This window comes from Cheilinus undulatus, linkage group 16, assembly GCF_018320785.1.
Source record: "Cheilinus undulatus linkage group 16, ASM1832078v1, whole genome shotgun sequence".
Lineage (NCBI taxonomy): Eukaryota > Metazoa > Chordata > Actinopteri > Labriformes > Labridae > Cheilinus > Cheilinus undulatus.
Genome location: NC_054880.1, coordinates 13676889 through 13693154, shown reverse-complemented (window position 1 = coordinate 13693154; position 16266 = coordinate 13676889). Strand labels below are relative to the sequence as shown.

General features: G+C 38.2%; 1 protein-coding gene, 1 long non-coding RNA gene and 2 other non-coding genes across 4 annotated transcripts; all 4 read right to left on the bottom strand.

Moving 5' to 3' along the window:
• Window positions 1-1616: 1616 nt before the first annotated feature.
• LOC121523374 lies at window positions 1617-10093 on the bottom strand. The gene is made up of 4 exons (XM_041808238.1): window positions 10030-10093; window positions 7325-7475; window positions 4648-4738; window positions 1617-4536 (listed from the first exon to the last, which is right to left on the bottom strand). Exon 4 carries the CDS (start codon window positions 4534-4536, stop codon window positions 3328-3330), a length of 1209 nt encoding a protein of 402 aa, XP_041664172.1. The 5' UTR covers window positions 4648-4738; window positions 7325-7475; window positions 10030-10093; the 3' UTR covers window positions 1617-3327.
• Window positions 10094-10840: 747 nt separating this feature from the next.
• On the bottom strand, window positions 10841-13202 carry LOC121524325. The gene is made up of 5 exons (XR_005993106.1): window positions 12911-13202; window positions 12030-12102; window positions 11386-11466; window positions 11102-11213; window positions 10841-11014 (listed from the first exon to the last, which is right to left on the bottom strand). It is a non-coding gene; the product is annotated as an uncharacterized LOC121524325 (long non-coding RNA).
• Window positions 11553-11687, bottom strand: LOC121524613. Its single transcript, XR_005993149.1, has one exon. It is a non-coding gene; the product is annotated as a small nucleolar RNA SNORA9 (small nucleolar RNA).
• On the bottom strand, window positions 12616-12750 carry LOC121524614. The gene has a single exon (XR_005993150.1). It is a non-coding gene; the product is annotated as a small nucleolar RNA SNORA9 (small nucleolar RNA).
• Window positions 13203-16266: the final 3064 nt, after the last annotated feature.

Here is a 16266-nt window from a genome sequence, read left to right as displayed (position 1 = left end):
ACAGAGTTTTTGATCGGTATGAGCAACTAGCAGACCTTAAGAATGGCAATGTCAGAACTAGAGCTGCACCATTAATGAGCTCAGTCACATCAAACATGGTACTGTGATGGATGCAACCTTTGCAAAAAGACAATTTGTGACATTTCATCTCAGCATGATAATCCACAGTCAACTGTAAGTGATATTAGTGGAAAGTGGAAGTATCCAGGAACAAAAGCAACTCAGCCACAAAGTGGAGGATCACATAAAATCACAAACGGGGTCAACGACTGCTAAGGCGCATGGTTAAATCGCCCATACTCAGCTTTCTGCATGCAAGTCTTACATCACCGAGCCTAATGTCAAGTGTCAGATGAAGTGGTGTAAAGCACAGACACTGGACTGTGAAGCAGTGGAAATCTGTTCTGTGGAGTGATGAATCACGCTTCTCTGTTTGGCAGTCAGATGGGTGAGTCTGAGTTTGGGGGATGCTGGGATAATGTTACCCGCTCAACTGCATGGTGCCAACTGTGAAGTTTGTGGAGGAGGGATGATTTCAGGGCTTGGGCTAGACCCCTTATCTCCAGGGTGTTTCAGCCAACACTGACAAAAATTAAAGCTCTTGAAAGGTGAGTCGACCTTGATTTTGAATTTATCCCTTTAGCAAACATTTCTAAGGAAAGTTGTCTAAGAGACTAACTTTATATGTCTGAAAAGTCTGACATGTTTTAGAGAACAAAGATCCAGCAGGTCGACATATCAATAAATGTTTACCAGCCAGTCTCTATGGAAGCTAAGCGAACCCAGTTCCTGAAATACAACACAATGCTCTAGGTAACGCAGGTGTTTTTAATGCATTGTATCCAGTCAAGAACAAACTCAGACTTGTATTTTGTTGAGGGTAAAAGAGTCATAACCAGAATTTTACTCAGACTCAAGTAAAAACCTTGTGTTGATCAGACATTATGTAAAGTTCTTGGTTTCCCTAAAAACAGACTGAAACAAACTGGGAAAACCCCAACATACACTCTCATCATACCTGCTCAGATATTACAGTAAAGACGGACTTACGACCAGTCATACTGTAGGTGTAGCTCTGTTTGAATGTTCCCTTTAGTTCAGACTTCCCTCAGATACTGATTTGAATAAAGGGACTTTACAGGGGAAAAAATGCACACCTACCTATTGTAGAGCTTGTTTCTTGAAAGCTTCTGATACTTGATTTAAACTTTTACTCAAATATCCAGTGATCATTCCTGTAACTACAGCTACTTTTAGATCCTCATCAGCCATGAAGACTTCCTCTCTCAGCATGAGTTTAGTTAGCTGTCAGAGAATTTTCACTTCCTGCTCACACTTCCTCTAAAATCTGTTATAGCCAGGTTCAGAAGAGGTGATAATCCCAGATTTAGAGAGTGATGATGGCAGAGCATAAACACACAGATATGAAGAGGTCTGAAAATTCAGATTCTCATAAGCACCAGGGTGAGTGTGATAAAAGCAGAAGGTCCTGATTTTCTAAAAATTACATAATTACCCAAATTAGATTAAAAGAATTATTTTATTTGACTAAAAATGTTATTTATGTACATCAAAAGATGATAAATTTATCAAGCATAGCTTCCTTTTTATTAAAAAATCACTACATACTCCTATATCACTGTCAGAAAATGTTACAATGTCAGTTTTTCCAGTTTCATTCAGTTCTACAACAAATGTGGAATGCAGCTATATCAAAATTCACAATATGATCAGGCCATTATAACTGTGATAATATAGACATAGACAGTTCATTGGTTCATTACAGGCACAGGAACATGTGTAGTGTACTTGTGTAGTGCTAAATAACACCAATACTGTTCTTTGACACATATTTTCTTTAAATCAGCGATATTACATGGAGCAAACAACTCCATCTGCATGGCTGTACAGCTTTTAGCTTATGGGAAGACACTGGATCAGTGGTGTAGTGCATGGTGTACTTATTTTCAGAGGTGGAAGAAGTACAAGACTAATGTACCCAAGTCAAAGCACAGTTACAACTCAGAAAGTTAAAAGTAAGTCATTTCAAGTTTACTCGAAGTACTGAGTGGCTGCTTTTGATACCCAAAGAGCTTCAACAGTGAAATATGATCTTTCCTTAATGCACAAAAACAACAGCAGATGAATCTCCAACCAGGTCGGTTATTATAAGATGTACTTAAACGTACAACAGCTGTTTTGGGATTAAATGTGGAATTAATCTCTTGCAAAGTGCAACATGTAATCAAAGACAAACTGCTGGCCAGCTCCGTGTTGTTAGAAGAAAAATAAAATGACTGACTTTAAAAAGTACAACTTAAAAAAAAGAAAAAAAAAAAAAGCTACTCAGTTATCTGAGTAAACATAAATACTTTCCAACCCTGCTTATTTTCAACTTCTAAATCCACTCTTATACTCACCATTCAGTGGTATGTTGCACTTTTTCCCCCTAGGATGGCAAAAGCATGTCCTACTTTACTTGGACCCTAACTGCTTAGTGCTAATCACTGCCTTTGTTATTTGGTTAAGTAAGAATATCAGCACAAGCCAAACCAAGAGTTAGGGTTGGGTTGGTACTCTGTGACATCTAGTGGCACAAACGGAGCAGGCAGTGCTCATTTCTAGCAGTTTGCTTCCTTCATCATTATCTCAGAATAATCCTGAAATCAAGCAACTAAAGTTGCTGGTCAAAATACAAATACATAGGATATATTTTTGAGTATTTAAAATGTGCAAAAGCAGTCTAACACAGGCGGATTATCCTTTATACGATGGGTCACTTACAAAATATGGGGCCTATACCTTCTTCTACAGGCACCAGTACACCACTGACAAAGACAGGGCTCTCCTAAAAAGGGGCAAAATTGACCAGCATCACTGATAAATTTACTATTGAAAAGCATCACGTGCAATCAGTACAGATTGGTCCACCAAAATTGACAAAACCAAAAGTTTGTCAGCATGGCTACAATGTGATTTTATAATTGACTTCATGTACCAGCATTAATGATTCCACCTGCCATAATTACCCTTTATTTTATTGTGTAAATAGTGCATTAATATGTGCTTTTGATTGCCCACTGTGACTGGTACTTTGTGCACCTGCAGACTTGACAGGCCCAACTTCTTTGTCATAATGTCAGTCTGCAACCTGCTGCAATAGTGGCTAAGAGAGACCCAGGATGCATCTGTTATCAGAATAAATGGTGCTCATGTGAAAAAAGTTTCTATTGTGTTCATCATACAGTATAGTACAAAACTGTTTCAGTAATCATTAGGAAAACACAAGAAAGAAGGTTTTATTGCTGTCAGATGTGGGAGTTTTGGTCATTTTTTCCTCTTGCTACTTTTATTAAGCGTTAGCTTTATATCTCCCGTCTTAAAGTTTAATAGTTGCTTTAATCCCTTTGGTGCTTTAGTAGGAGAAGGTTTGTTTTCTGTGTCTTGCTGGTAGCCGTTAGCCCTTTCTGTCTGAGGTTTTTTGCGGGACTCAGACTGGCTTCTTCTCCTAAAACTTCTGCCTTCACAAGCAAGAGCTGCCTGCTCAGGCTGCGCCTGTTTTGGTTTGTCATCCTGGTATTTTAAGGGAGAGTAGGGGTTAGCACCCCCAGGAGACGGATTAGCAGCCCTATCTCCTTCTGTGTTCCTTCGATTCATCGGCGGTAAAGAGCGGCTCCTCCTTTCAGTGTTTTTATCCAGTGTTCTTCCAGTGCGCCTGGATTGTTGGACTGGTTTTCCCAACAGCCTTTGCTTTAGCTCATAGCTCTGAACAGACGATCCAATGAGGTGGAGTCTTTCAGTTTTCTGGCACACCAGCACTGAATTATAGATGTTATTGTGTTTTTTAATGATCTCTAAAAGAGTCCATCCTTCATTATCCATGTCCTTCAGAGGAACTTCTTGTGAGCGAAGACATTCTCTGAGATCATCCAGAAGCCTCTGGAGAGGACCTGCAGCTGTCTTTGCATTCTTTCCTATTAAAGTGATGCTGACGTTGTCTTCAGTAACTTCACATTTCTGCATTTTGACATTATAGCTCATCAGGATGCTGCCAATGTCATTCCTTCTGAGCTTGTCTGCGTACAGAAACACATCTGCATCAACGAGGAAAGACTCTGTTCCAGGCCTGAATGAACTGCCTCGGCCTGGTCTAGGAGGAAATGAATCTCTCTGTTCTGGAGAGACGTGATGATTTCTGAGGGATCCAGATGTCAAAGGTGAGGGTGAAGATGGAGAGGCATGTGGAGGCTTGTTCCGGGATCCAGATCGGCCTCTTGTGCTGCCATACTGTTTGGGAATAGCTCCAGATGAAACCGGAGAGGATAAAGATGGAGCAATGCCAATCTTAGATTCTAGGGTAAGAAGTTGCTCCAAAGAAGCCTTTGCTGCTTTAAGTTCCATAAATGACCCCTTCACGCGCACCTGATCGTGGCTCAGTTCTTTCAACTCCAAGTCATGGGCACAGAGGATTTCTCTCACCTTTACTTTTTTAGGAAAAGTATTCAAATGCACAGTCGCCTCCACAGGGAAATCCATCTGGAAATAAGACAAGAGAATCAACAGAATGACAAACAATGAGCATTTCTAAATGATAATTCTGATCCAACAATGGAGAGATATAATTAAATATTTAGCCGTGTTAGTTACCTCATAATAACCTGTTGCCTCACTGGTAGAAGATTCTGCTGATGATTCACCTCCAACACGTGACGGCTCTTTTGTAAGACTCAAGCAGCAGCTACAGACAGAAATACATGACTTATTTACTCCTGTGTTTACTGATTGACTAAGACTGATCTCAGATGGGGTGTGCCCAGGTAGTTTGACCCCTGTCTTAGTGTCTTTTCATGTTTTCATTTGCTGACATGTTCATCTATGTATCTCTTCATCTGTTTTTACGTTTTCACAGCCGTTTCAGACTGGGTGCGTGTTTGCTGCATCTCCCTGCTGTCACAGCTCGGTCTTTCTTCACCATAATAAATCTCCCTACAAGCGAACTGATTCACTGTTTAGCCTAACTGAGCAGGGAGAGTTCTGTACATATGAGGGGGGTTTCTACATAGAAATGCCACACTGGGCTTTTACTTTGAAAAGCACAAACTGGAAGTGTGACCGTAGTGTGTTTATCTGGCCTTAATCTGATATGGATATCCAAATCTGCCTCTCAGCCGAGAGACACAGTTTGCAATAAGATAAGAGCAAGGCTTCCATTCTTTATATCAGGATTTTCTAAGCAGTTTTCCTGAAATCTTTGGGCCCCCTTCAGGGGGTCTCAAACCCCAGGCTGAGTGTTTGAGGCAGTCTGAAAGCCTCAACTTGTTAAAAGCACAGTATGTAAAGTTCTGCCGCTAGGGGTCTCAAACAAAACAATAACACATTATAACAAGTACAGACCAGTGCTGCACATCTTCACAGTTTTTTCCTGTTTCAAACTGAGGACTCTGTTGTGCTCTGCATGCGCTGTAGCATCCCCTCCAGCACACGTGCATTCTGGGATCGCTTCCAGTACAAACGTGGTAGTGCCTTTTTAAGTGCATTTCACCCTCATAATGAGAAATTTATGAATGGAATAAAGTCTGTTGAGTATGAGGTGCTGTTTTTATTGAACAGAGTCCTCACTTTCAATGAAGAAGTAGTATTGAGGAGGAGGCTACAAGGGTAGGTGAAAATGAGTAAAGCTGGTCTGAACTTTTGCTGGAAATACCAAGTGAGGGGCAAGTTTGGGTGATTGAACCTGTAACCTATGGCAGCCAACATGACAAGACACGGTCTGTCCCAGTTATAAAAAATATTAATTTCTCTGTCTTTGAAAATTTTAGGAAACATTTGAGATACTGTAAGACCTCAAAAAAAGAAAGAAATGACACAAGAATGGTCACGTTTAAAATCAATATAGATCTTTCAGTGCAGAAATTCTACATATTGTATCTTTAACATGCACACTAATATGAAAATCAAGCCTTGATGCAACTATTACACAGCCGCCACACACACAGTCTGAAGAAGCTGTTACCTTTTATTTATCTCTACTAATGTGATATCTTCTTCTTTTATTATTTCTTACATGACTGTACTCTTTTATTGCTTTTCTTCACGTATTATAAAACATTTTATTCACTATTCTTTAACTGCTTTTTGAAATGTTTTATTGCGTTACTTTTGTTTGTTTTAACCTTTTTTCATGCCTTTTGACTTTTCTAGACATTTCTCTGTTTGCTGATGTTTACTTCGATTATTTGCTGAGTTTTTGCCTGTGCTTTGTAAACATGTTTTTAAGGCTGCTCTATTAATAATGTTATAATTACTGTTATAATTATCATTTATTCTTCACACTTTATAGGTTAAAGTATTGCTATTTTCAGTTAAAAGTAATTTTTAGTGTAATGAACATTCTTATTAAATCTAGTTTGTAATTCATACTTACAACTTTAAATCCTTTGCGTAACTTCTGGTTTTATCTAAAGTACTTATTCCAGTTTATAGGTATTTTCTTGCTGTTTCCTTTCACCTCTCAAAGCTTGACTCAAATAATAGCCAGAGAATTCTCATTTTTTAGAACCTAAGTGTTTATTAATTTATTTACTGTTTATTTATTTCTACTGAAATTAAAAAAAAGAAAATTGCAATAAAATTTCACTTTTTTGGAATCACATTTGATACATTAGGGGTTTTTGAAGTGTTAATCCACTGGAGGACATTTTTTTAATTATTCATCAGATTACATTCAAAAGATTTTTTTAAGGAAATTATTGATCATATTGATGAAATAGAGATCTCATCAAAGTGTGTATCAAATATGATAGGCTTCAAAGAGTTAAAAACAACTGCACTATGCACAGGAAGCCTGGGACACCTGGTGGAGCGTCTCACTATTAATTGGGCCCGCAGCTATCCACAAACGACTACATTTTAGCTTCAATATTTGATATGCTGTCCTCACTGATAAATACAATATCTCATTTTTTATTAAATATTGGGTTAAAATGTTTCTTTTCACATTTGAAATAGCATCCTAACATAGGCATTACTATGGTAGATAAATGTGACGTATTGGCAACGTCTGGTTAGTGAAAAAGCCACACAAGTATCTGAGACAATAAGCTTACAATATAACACATTTACAGTACTGTAGTTCATTCTGCTGGTCAGTAGAGGGCAACACAAACCTAATAGTACTTGATAACCACAGGAAGAAGAGATTAAGCATGCTGACTGAATCTTTTCTGTAAAGGAGTTATTTTTATGTTAAACTGGTGACTTGTTATCCACTTTAAAGACCAAAACAATCAGTGATCTCATACTTCATGATCGTGTTGTAACTTACCCTCTGGCTTCTCAAATATCACAAGGCTTGTCTCAAATGAGAACAGTGGCTTCTGCTCCTCCTTTTAGTTGATCTATCTGCATGTAAAACATCTGGAGACCTGAAAGACTTTGGTCATGCTTCCCCCTTTCTCTTGTAAGTGCCAAAGACACTGCAACACAAGATAAACATGTTTTCATACATGAAACTATCCTGTTTGTTTATGTACAGTCTAATATAGTCATGGACGAAAGTACTGGCACACCTGGAAATTTTCCAAAAAATACACCATTTCTCCCAGAAATTGTTGCAATTACAAATGTTTTGGTATACACATGTTTATTTCATTTATGTGTGTTGGAGCAACACAAAAAAGCAGAAGAAAAAAACAAAATTGACATAATTTTACACAAAACTCAAAAATGGGCTGGACAAAATTATTGGAAAAATGTAGGTAAATCATTTTATTTCAAGCATGTGATGCCCATTTAAACTCACCTGTGGCAGTAACAGGTGCTGGCAATAAAGAAATCATACCTAAGGCTAGTTAGAATGTATAAAAGTTGACTCGTTTGTGTTGTGTGCCTGTGTGTGTCACATCAAGCATGGAGAAGAGAAAGAAGAGCTGAGAATTGCCTGAGGACTTAAGAAGCAAAATTGTGGAAAAATATGAACAATCTCAAGGTTACAAGACAATCTCCAAAGATCTTGAAATTCCTTTGTCCACTGTGTGTAATATAATCAAGAAGTTTATAACCCATGGAACTGTGGCTAATCTCCCTGGACGTGGACGGAAGAGAAAAATTGACAGAAGAATGCAACGCAGGATAGTGGGAATGGTGGATAAACATCCTCAGTCAACTCCCACACAAATTCAGGCTGTCCTGCAGACTCAGGGTGCATAAGTGTCAGCTCGGACCATACATGGTCATCTGAATGAGATGAAGTGCTATGGCAGGAGACCGAGGAGAACCCCACTGCTGACAAAGAGACATAAAAAAGTCAGACTGGAGTTTGCAAAAATGTACCTGAGTAAGTCTCAATCCTTCTGGGAGAACATTTTGTGGACAGATGAGTCTAAGGTAGAGCTTTTGGGAAAAGAACGTCATCCTACTGTTTACAGAAAACAGAATGAGGCCTACAAAGACAAGAACACAGTACCTACAGTCAAACATGGAGGAGGTTCAAAGATGCTTTGGGGTTATTTTGTTGCCTCTGGCACTGGATGCCTTGACTGTGTGCAAGGAATCATGAAATCGGGAAAAGTTTCTTGGCTGCAATGTAGGGCCTAGTGTCAGAAAGCTGGGTCTTCGTCAGAGGTCATGGGTGTTCCAGCAGGAAAATGACCCCAAACACACCTCAGAAAGAGTTCTGAAGTGGCCAGCAACGAGTCCAGATCTAAATCCCATTGAACATCTATGGAGAGATCTCAAAATTGCTGTTGCAAGAAGGCACCCTTCAAATCTGAGAGACCTGAAGCAGTTTGCAAAAGAAGAGTGGTCCAAAATTCCAGTTGAGAGGTGTAAGAAGCTTGTTGATGGTTACGGTAAAAATTCCAGGGGTGCCAATACTTTTGTCCATGACGGTAGCAATAATAAAATTTACAAACATTTAGCCTACCTACTGTACAGTCTTAAGGCTACTTATGTACAACTGTGAGGTCTAATGTATTTTCCTTTAAGGTTTGTTTATGGATAAACTATATATTTTACATTAAAAAGGAAATATGGCACACTTCAACAGCTACATGTTTATTTTCCATTCTTTAAAAACATCAGATAAACATAAAACAATCTAAATATGACTGATACAGATTATTCAGTTGTTGAAAAAAAACACATGAATACTGTGTTTGGGATTGATGTTTAGTGTGATTTATAGCAATTTTAAAAACTAGTCATTTTACTTTGGTATGTTTGGGGGGATTTATCGTACTTATTTATACTTTGCATAGCATTCATACTGAGACAAAATAAATTCAACTGATGAAGGTAACAGGATCCATTAGCTGTTGATCAGTAGTTGTGCTCATCTCAACCAAAAGAACTGAGCTTTACTATGACTCAGGGATTACATTTTATTATAAAAAACATGCATTTAATTTAAAAACCTGTTCAGACTTTCATATCTTCATGTTTAGCACTGCACAGGAAGCAAAGGCCTTCTTTTACTTTATACTTTTATTTTAAATAGGAGAAGTAAATTGCATTTTAAGAAAATGTAGCATTAGCTGTGATCTTACTTGAGCACAGTACACTTTTTCAACCCTGAAAATAATCAATTTAAAGAAAAAAAAATGCTTGATGTCTGGTGTTATCTGCTTGATAACTAAATGTCAGGGTTATAATGAGATACTTTAGCTTAAACGATTCATTAGCTTACTATTCCCATCACCTCATGCTATGCTACATAACGCTTTAAACTGTTTCATAGAAGCTAAAGTTATGCCTTCGAACTAAAACGTGGATATTTTGCAGACACTGCGTGTTTAAAATTGTTTATTCTGATCGATTTTATCCGTAAAACACGGTTAAACATCGATAAAACTAAACTACATGTGACAATGAGTGATTTGCAAACGTGCACTAATTTCCTGATTGTTAAACTGAGCAACTCTTGAGTCGATTTATGACAAATTTGATCTCGAATTTCCGTTAAAATGATAGCAGTCGTGCAAAAGATGATCAAATCATATATTTACTGTTTCATTAATATTTGCGACTTACTGTCTTGTTGCTCACTGCTGTTTACGTCGTGAAAACTTTTTCATCAGCGCAGATCAGACTTTGGTCGAAGTGAAACTGAAAGTAAAGTGGTCACGTGTCGCCCTTTGAGATTTACTGTTCAAACAAGTTTAATCACAACCCTCACAACTAAATAGCATAAAGATAAGCAATGCATTGGGTTTCTTTTGAGACGCATGGAAATCTTACAGTAATCTTTCGTAAGACTATTTTATCAATCACATATATCAAACAAATCATAAATTACACAACATATGTTTATAGCGCTGTAGCGCCCTCAAAAAGATCCCTTCCGGTATTCAATGTTTAAGTTAATGTACAGTAATTTTTTTCACTTGGTTAGGAAACATACGTGGGTTTAAACTGATGCTTTTACATGGCCGAGGAAATAAAAGACCATAAGTAGTGAGATTGATTTAATTATGGGTTGTCTTTATTTCTTCAAAAACAAAGTCTTATTTTGTTCTGTGTTCAAACTCAAAAAATGAAATCAGTAGATTTCATCTTTTATTTACAAATTGTGTCCTGAATTGTTTCTGATGAAGCAAAGATCCTTACGAGCAATTGTTTTAGGACAACAGAATCTGTGTCTTGATTAAGTTCATAAAGTAACTTTCCATTCCATTTCCAGGGAAATAATCTCTGACTAAAGAAAAAAAAAATCACTGCAGTCTATTGTGACAAATGTTAAACTAGATCAGGTTGAACCAGAGACATTATGAAAACACAATGCTGTTTCAGCAAAAGAAACAGTTCCTGACTGAAATGCCAACAGAGCCCGAACCACAGCAGGTATGTTTCAGGTGTTTATTCCAACAATTTATTTTTTATTTAGACAAAAAAACAAAACAAAAAAAACACAATTAATCTTTTCCCAAGACATGTGCAAATGAGGCAAAACTTGAAGTTATCTACAGGTTGACAGCAAAACAGCAGATGAGCGGCTTCTTGGGTTCTCTGATGAAATCTGCAGATAAAAAAGGGTAGTTTAGACATTTCTTAAAAGACAAAAAGAAACCAGAAAGATTGGCAAGAAGAGATATCATTTCCTCACCTGTATCAAAGTCTTGAGAAATACTGGAGACTGGAGTGAACTCAAAGAACGTCAGCGTCATTCTACATTATTACTCTTTCTCCTACTCAAGCTGGCTGGAAGCAGTGAGAGACTGTTGGAGAATAAAAACAGTATTCATCAGAGGATACATTTAATAAACACACAACTTTAATCTTACTGAGCTGGACTTTCTAAAATAAAAGTTATCATCTTTATACAAAATTAGACTGAATTCATACTATGCAGACTTCTTGGCATTATTTGAAAAGTTCAGATAAACTTACTAGACTTCCACAGAGACTTCCAATATGACAGATTTCTGCAATGATCAGCATTCACTGACAACAGAGCTGAACGTGACACATCTGTAAAGTTACAAAATATTCCAATTTAAATGATCTAATGAACACTGCAGGGGTAAAAATTTCATCTTACTTAAAGCTAAGGATAAAAATGTCTGAGGTTTACCTATAACCCTGCCATGAAGAGACACAGCAGGGCCTCAAACAGCCTCACATCTCTCTAGCAGACACTACAGGAGAGACCAGAGCCACCACAGGCTGAGCCTTGCTAGAGAGGTCTGCAAACATGATAAATCTCACTAATGATCAGAACTGCCCTTGACTTGTGTTTATAAGCAGTTTGATATGAGTAACTGTACAACTATGGCAGCTGTTCTCAAATGGTGTGGTGTTCAGACAACTACATTACCACAGCTATAAAGAAATCAACAATAGTATGACATGTTTTTAAAATGCTATTTTTTAATGGATAGAGTGTGCACTAAGATTTTAGCTTAATCGTAAGTGTGCCTTAAGCAAAAAAGAAAGGTTGAAACCCACTAGTCTAAGACCTAGCAACACTTCAAGTAAATAAATTCTAGCTATAATCAGGCCACACATAATATCTTAATTCCACACTGACTGACCTTAAAGTCATACTGCATCAGATGTCAGTCAGGAGGTCTGTCCAGGGTCATAACATGCTTCATCTTTGCGGTCCTGTAAAAAAGCATCCTCATGTAAGACTTTTTTTTTAAATTAAAATGTAAGCTTTTTTATGTCCTTCAATTAAATTTTCTTTAATGTATTATTACTACTAGTTTTAAGGATGAAGAGGTGGTGAGACAAAATGCATTTCATTGCAATCACAGTACATTGTGCTTTTTATTTATATAACAAATAAAATTGGAGTTTAGTCATTTTACATATCATGAACACTGCCGTAGAGCAAATCATGAAGAGTATATTACAAAATGCATTCTAATTGATGGTTAGAGTTATCAATACAACCAAAGGGTTTATCAAGAGGCAAGAACTAAACAAGATACCACAGTAATGACCAAAGTTGAAACAACCTATCTTGTATGGAATAATTTTCATCTCTTCCTGATAGAGTTCAAGCTAATAACCTCAACATGTATAACACAGAGTTAGTTAGAATAAGGGCAGGCCTAATTACCCATGATAATTGACTTCAGTCATACCTTGGCTTTCAATAACAGACATGGTTCAGTTTGTCTGAGGTTTACCTATAACCCTGCCATGAAGAGACACAGCAGGGCCTCAAACAGCCTCACATCTCTCTAGCAGACACTACAGGAGAGACCAGAGCCACCACAGGCTGAGCCTTGCTAGAGAGGTCTGCAGAATCCACTACTCTCAAGCACAGTGTACATTAAAGTTGTAGTAAAATTTAGATTGGCTGCCGTGAGCTAACAACATAGTGAGATATTCACAACTCATGCCATGTATACACAAAGGGTTACACAGACAACTAATGCCACAGGTGAAAATAGGGTTTAATTACCTGTCCAACGCATTCCTTCTTATTGCTCCCATTGTTATGCTGTAAAAACACAGCAAACATGAGGGCTTTTGCAGTAACGTGTTTGCCGACGGAAGTACTGCACTAGGAATTCGCCAAAGCCTATTTTGACGATTAAAAAACATAACTTCTTCGACAAAACCGCGATTTCCGAAAAATTATCAGCTTCCTGAGTATTTCACAGAGTAAGAAACTTCAAACAAAAAAGAATTAACGTTGGATGAAAGCCGATTGAACCAACACCTTCTTTAACGTTCAACGGCTGAATTTTCAACTGAACGCTTTACCGGATGTGACGTATTCGATATCTAACGGCAGGTCTATGTATGCATGGGATCCCCCGGCAGAGGGCAGTGGCACACCAAAGATGGCGGCCAGGTAGGTTGACCGAATAAAACGTTTCTCCTTGAATACGGTATTAAATTTTTGGAGAAAAGTATCATAATTAATTGCGACAGTACAGAAATGTCAAACTACAACAATACAAGGCTAAATTCGAATAATGTCGCAATTAAACAACATGTATAGCAGTTTATCTCAAGCTAATTCAAAAAAGGGCAGGTTATATTAAAAGCAAGGCAAAGAAGTAAAAATGCAAGGAAATATGCAAACACAACGATGTTTGAACAGCACACAAGGGGGAAAAAGAAATGGCTAACTCATAGTTATAATGTGTTTTAAGAAGCTAAAGTGAAGTGAAGAAACTCGGGCACAATGCTGTCAGAACAAACCACAATGTATAGGAAAATTACAACAACGTGCAGAAAGAGATGTAAAATACTTCAAAATAGTATAAGCCACTTCCTCATGCTGTACTTTCCAGTGTGAGCAGAAGAAAATTAAATATTCAGCATAAGAATGTGGTCCAAAATATCAAACAATGTACATTTCTTTGGTATCACGTCAATTCAAAACCACTAAAGATTTTCATGAAATAGCATGAATATTACAGCTTATTACCAGTCAGTTCGTCAATAAGCCTACGATTTTTTTCCATTTAAGATTTCATGTAGCAACACTTTTCAGATGGGTTGTGGATTTTACATCAACACAGTCCATATTAAATATTTCAGAAACAGCTTTTTTGGCTGTCTTCGTCACTGTCCTGTTTATGTAGGAGGGGTTTTATAACCAAGTGGACAGCCGTTGTTTGTGGGTGTCGGCAGCTTTGGAGCATCCACGAGGAGGGCGCTCATGGTTGATGACTCAGAATGCATTGGCGTACAACAATACGGCCCATAGTGTAGCAGACCTTGCCTTGGCCGTCTGTCGTGGCCTGCGCCATCAGCAGACGCCGGAGATGAATCCAAGCTTTGTTTGCTGGTCGTGATGCTGAACAATCAGCCGGCTGACGTGATTTGCATACTGATGAGGACCCAAAATGACCATCTGAAACTGTGTTTAGGCATAAACACAGGCTGATTCTCCAATTTCTGCATCAGACTGGAATATTTAAAGAGAGTTTGGTATAAAAACAAAAGCTGTTCTGTTGTATCTATAAATAAGAAAATGCTGTGTTATCTTTTCCCTTCTGTCTCTTAAGTCCCCACCAACTGTACTGTTTCCTTATCACAATTTGATCTCTTTGGATAATCTTATTCCAACCATGTCCCTAAATCCTGACTGAGTCTGTTTTTCTGCTTGAACATGTCTGCATAATACCAAAAGCCACATAAATAGAAGAGAACAGACAATGCTTAAAATAATTTTGAACAGATTAGAACATTTCAGCCCTGGGCAGGATCTTAAAATAGCTTGATGACCAAAACATTCATCCAGAAATTTAATTTTAAATTTCATATCAGTTTATGTTTTATACTTAGCAAGAGACACCAGAGAGGACATTGAGTTAATATTCTTTGTATTAGTACGGATGTGTAGAGTTAAGATCAGTATTTAAGAGTTTTGGCTTCCAGTACAATTGAAACAATCACCTTTCTAACAAACTGTCCTCATTTATAGAAAAAGTGTTTGAGTACTTCCAAAATGGCCCAATCCGACAGATCAGGAGTGGGAGCATACGCTGGTTCAGCTGCATCAACCTTGGTCCTTTACTGCTCTGACCTCCTGATGGCCATCTGCCAGACCTGTGCCAGGCCCTCTCCAGGTATCCTCCCAGCTGCCCCTTCCACAACATTCGTAGTCACCCCCAGCATCTGGACCAGCCCACCCATTATGTGGTGAGCTGGATCAGGCCCGGAACAGCGTGTCAGGTGCCCATAAAAGCGCAGCTGCCCTTCCTGTATCAGGCAGCTAACCCTTCCCATCCCTGCTCTCCTGAGCACATCAGCATTAGACACATGGTCTCGTCAACAATACCCTCTCCTCTACCAAGGAGAAGTTGTCACAGAGGAGTCCAGTCAGCACATCTGGCCATCAATCAACATCCAGGCCTTGCAAGAGTTTAGTAAGACTGGGAGGACCAAAGATAGAACAACTCTGACTTAGAAAGACTCAGATATCGGGAATGCCACACAGCGCCATGTGTGAGTCCAAGTCTGCGGTTAATTATCTAACATCTATTTTATGCAGGTTAGAGCAAATGAGCTAGGGCTCTATTAGGAGACTAAGTACCGAACCATCAGACAGTGTAATTTCTAACCCTGTATGGATGTGCTTTGATTTAATATTTAAATGGCCAAGCCGAGAGAATTGATGGTACAGAACTGTCCTATTAAATAGTTTGACTATCACTAATGACTAAAACAGCATATAAATGCCTTAATGATAGGGCTGGGACAAAGTCTTGATATAGCAATGTATCATCATACTGCCATGTCTTACAGTTCTTGATTCACTAGTGCCAAATACTGCAATTTAGTACAAAACTAAATCTACCGCCTGACGGTTAAATTCCTCTGCAAGGTATAAAGTGGCACAACAGCGAAGGTAGATTGTTGGACCATGAAGGGGGACTTGTTTTTTTTTTTAAGATTATTTTTAAGGCTTTTATTCTGATAGGAGCTTGAAGAGAGACGGGAAAAATGTGGTGAGAGAAAGGGGGAAGACAGCCTTGAGACCAGGAATCAATCCCATGACCAGTACGTAAAGGACTACAGCCTCTATTTATTGGTGCCTGCACTAGCAGCTGAGCTAAACTGGCACCCAGACTTGGGTGGTTTGAAATGAACTAAATGTATCTTTGAGAGGGGACCTTAGTGCAGTTGAAGAAAATCTCTTGAAGAGTTCCTGACACATTTCATCAACAATACGGGATGAAAACAAAGCCTAATGACACTGGCCATTGACTTATGACTTATAAAATCTTGTCAGTTCATCCTTGAGTCAGAATATTTGAGTGAATATTTGTGCAAACTTTGAAGAAAATGCCTCACAGC

Bases quoted from the DNA above. Each gene is read 5' to 3' on its own strand.
- LOC121523374 (XM_041808238.1), bottom strand. From the start codon at position 4,536: ATGGATTTCCCTGTGGAGGCGACTGTGCATTTGAATACTTTTCCTAAA.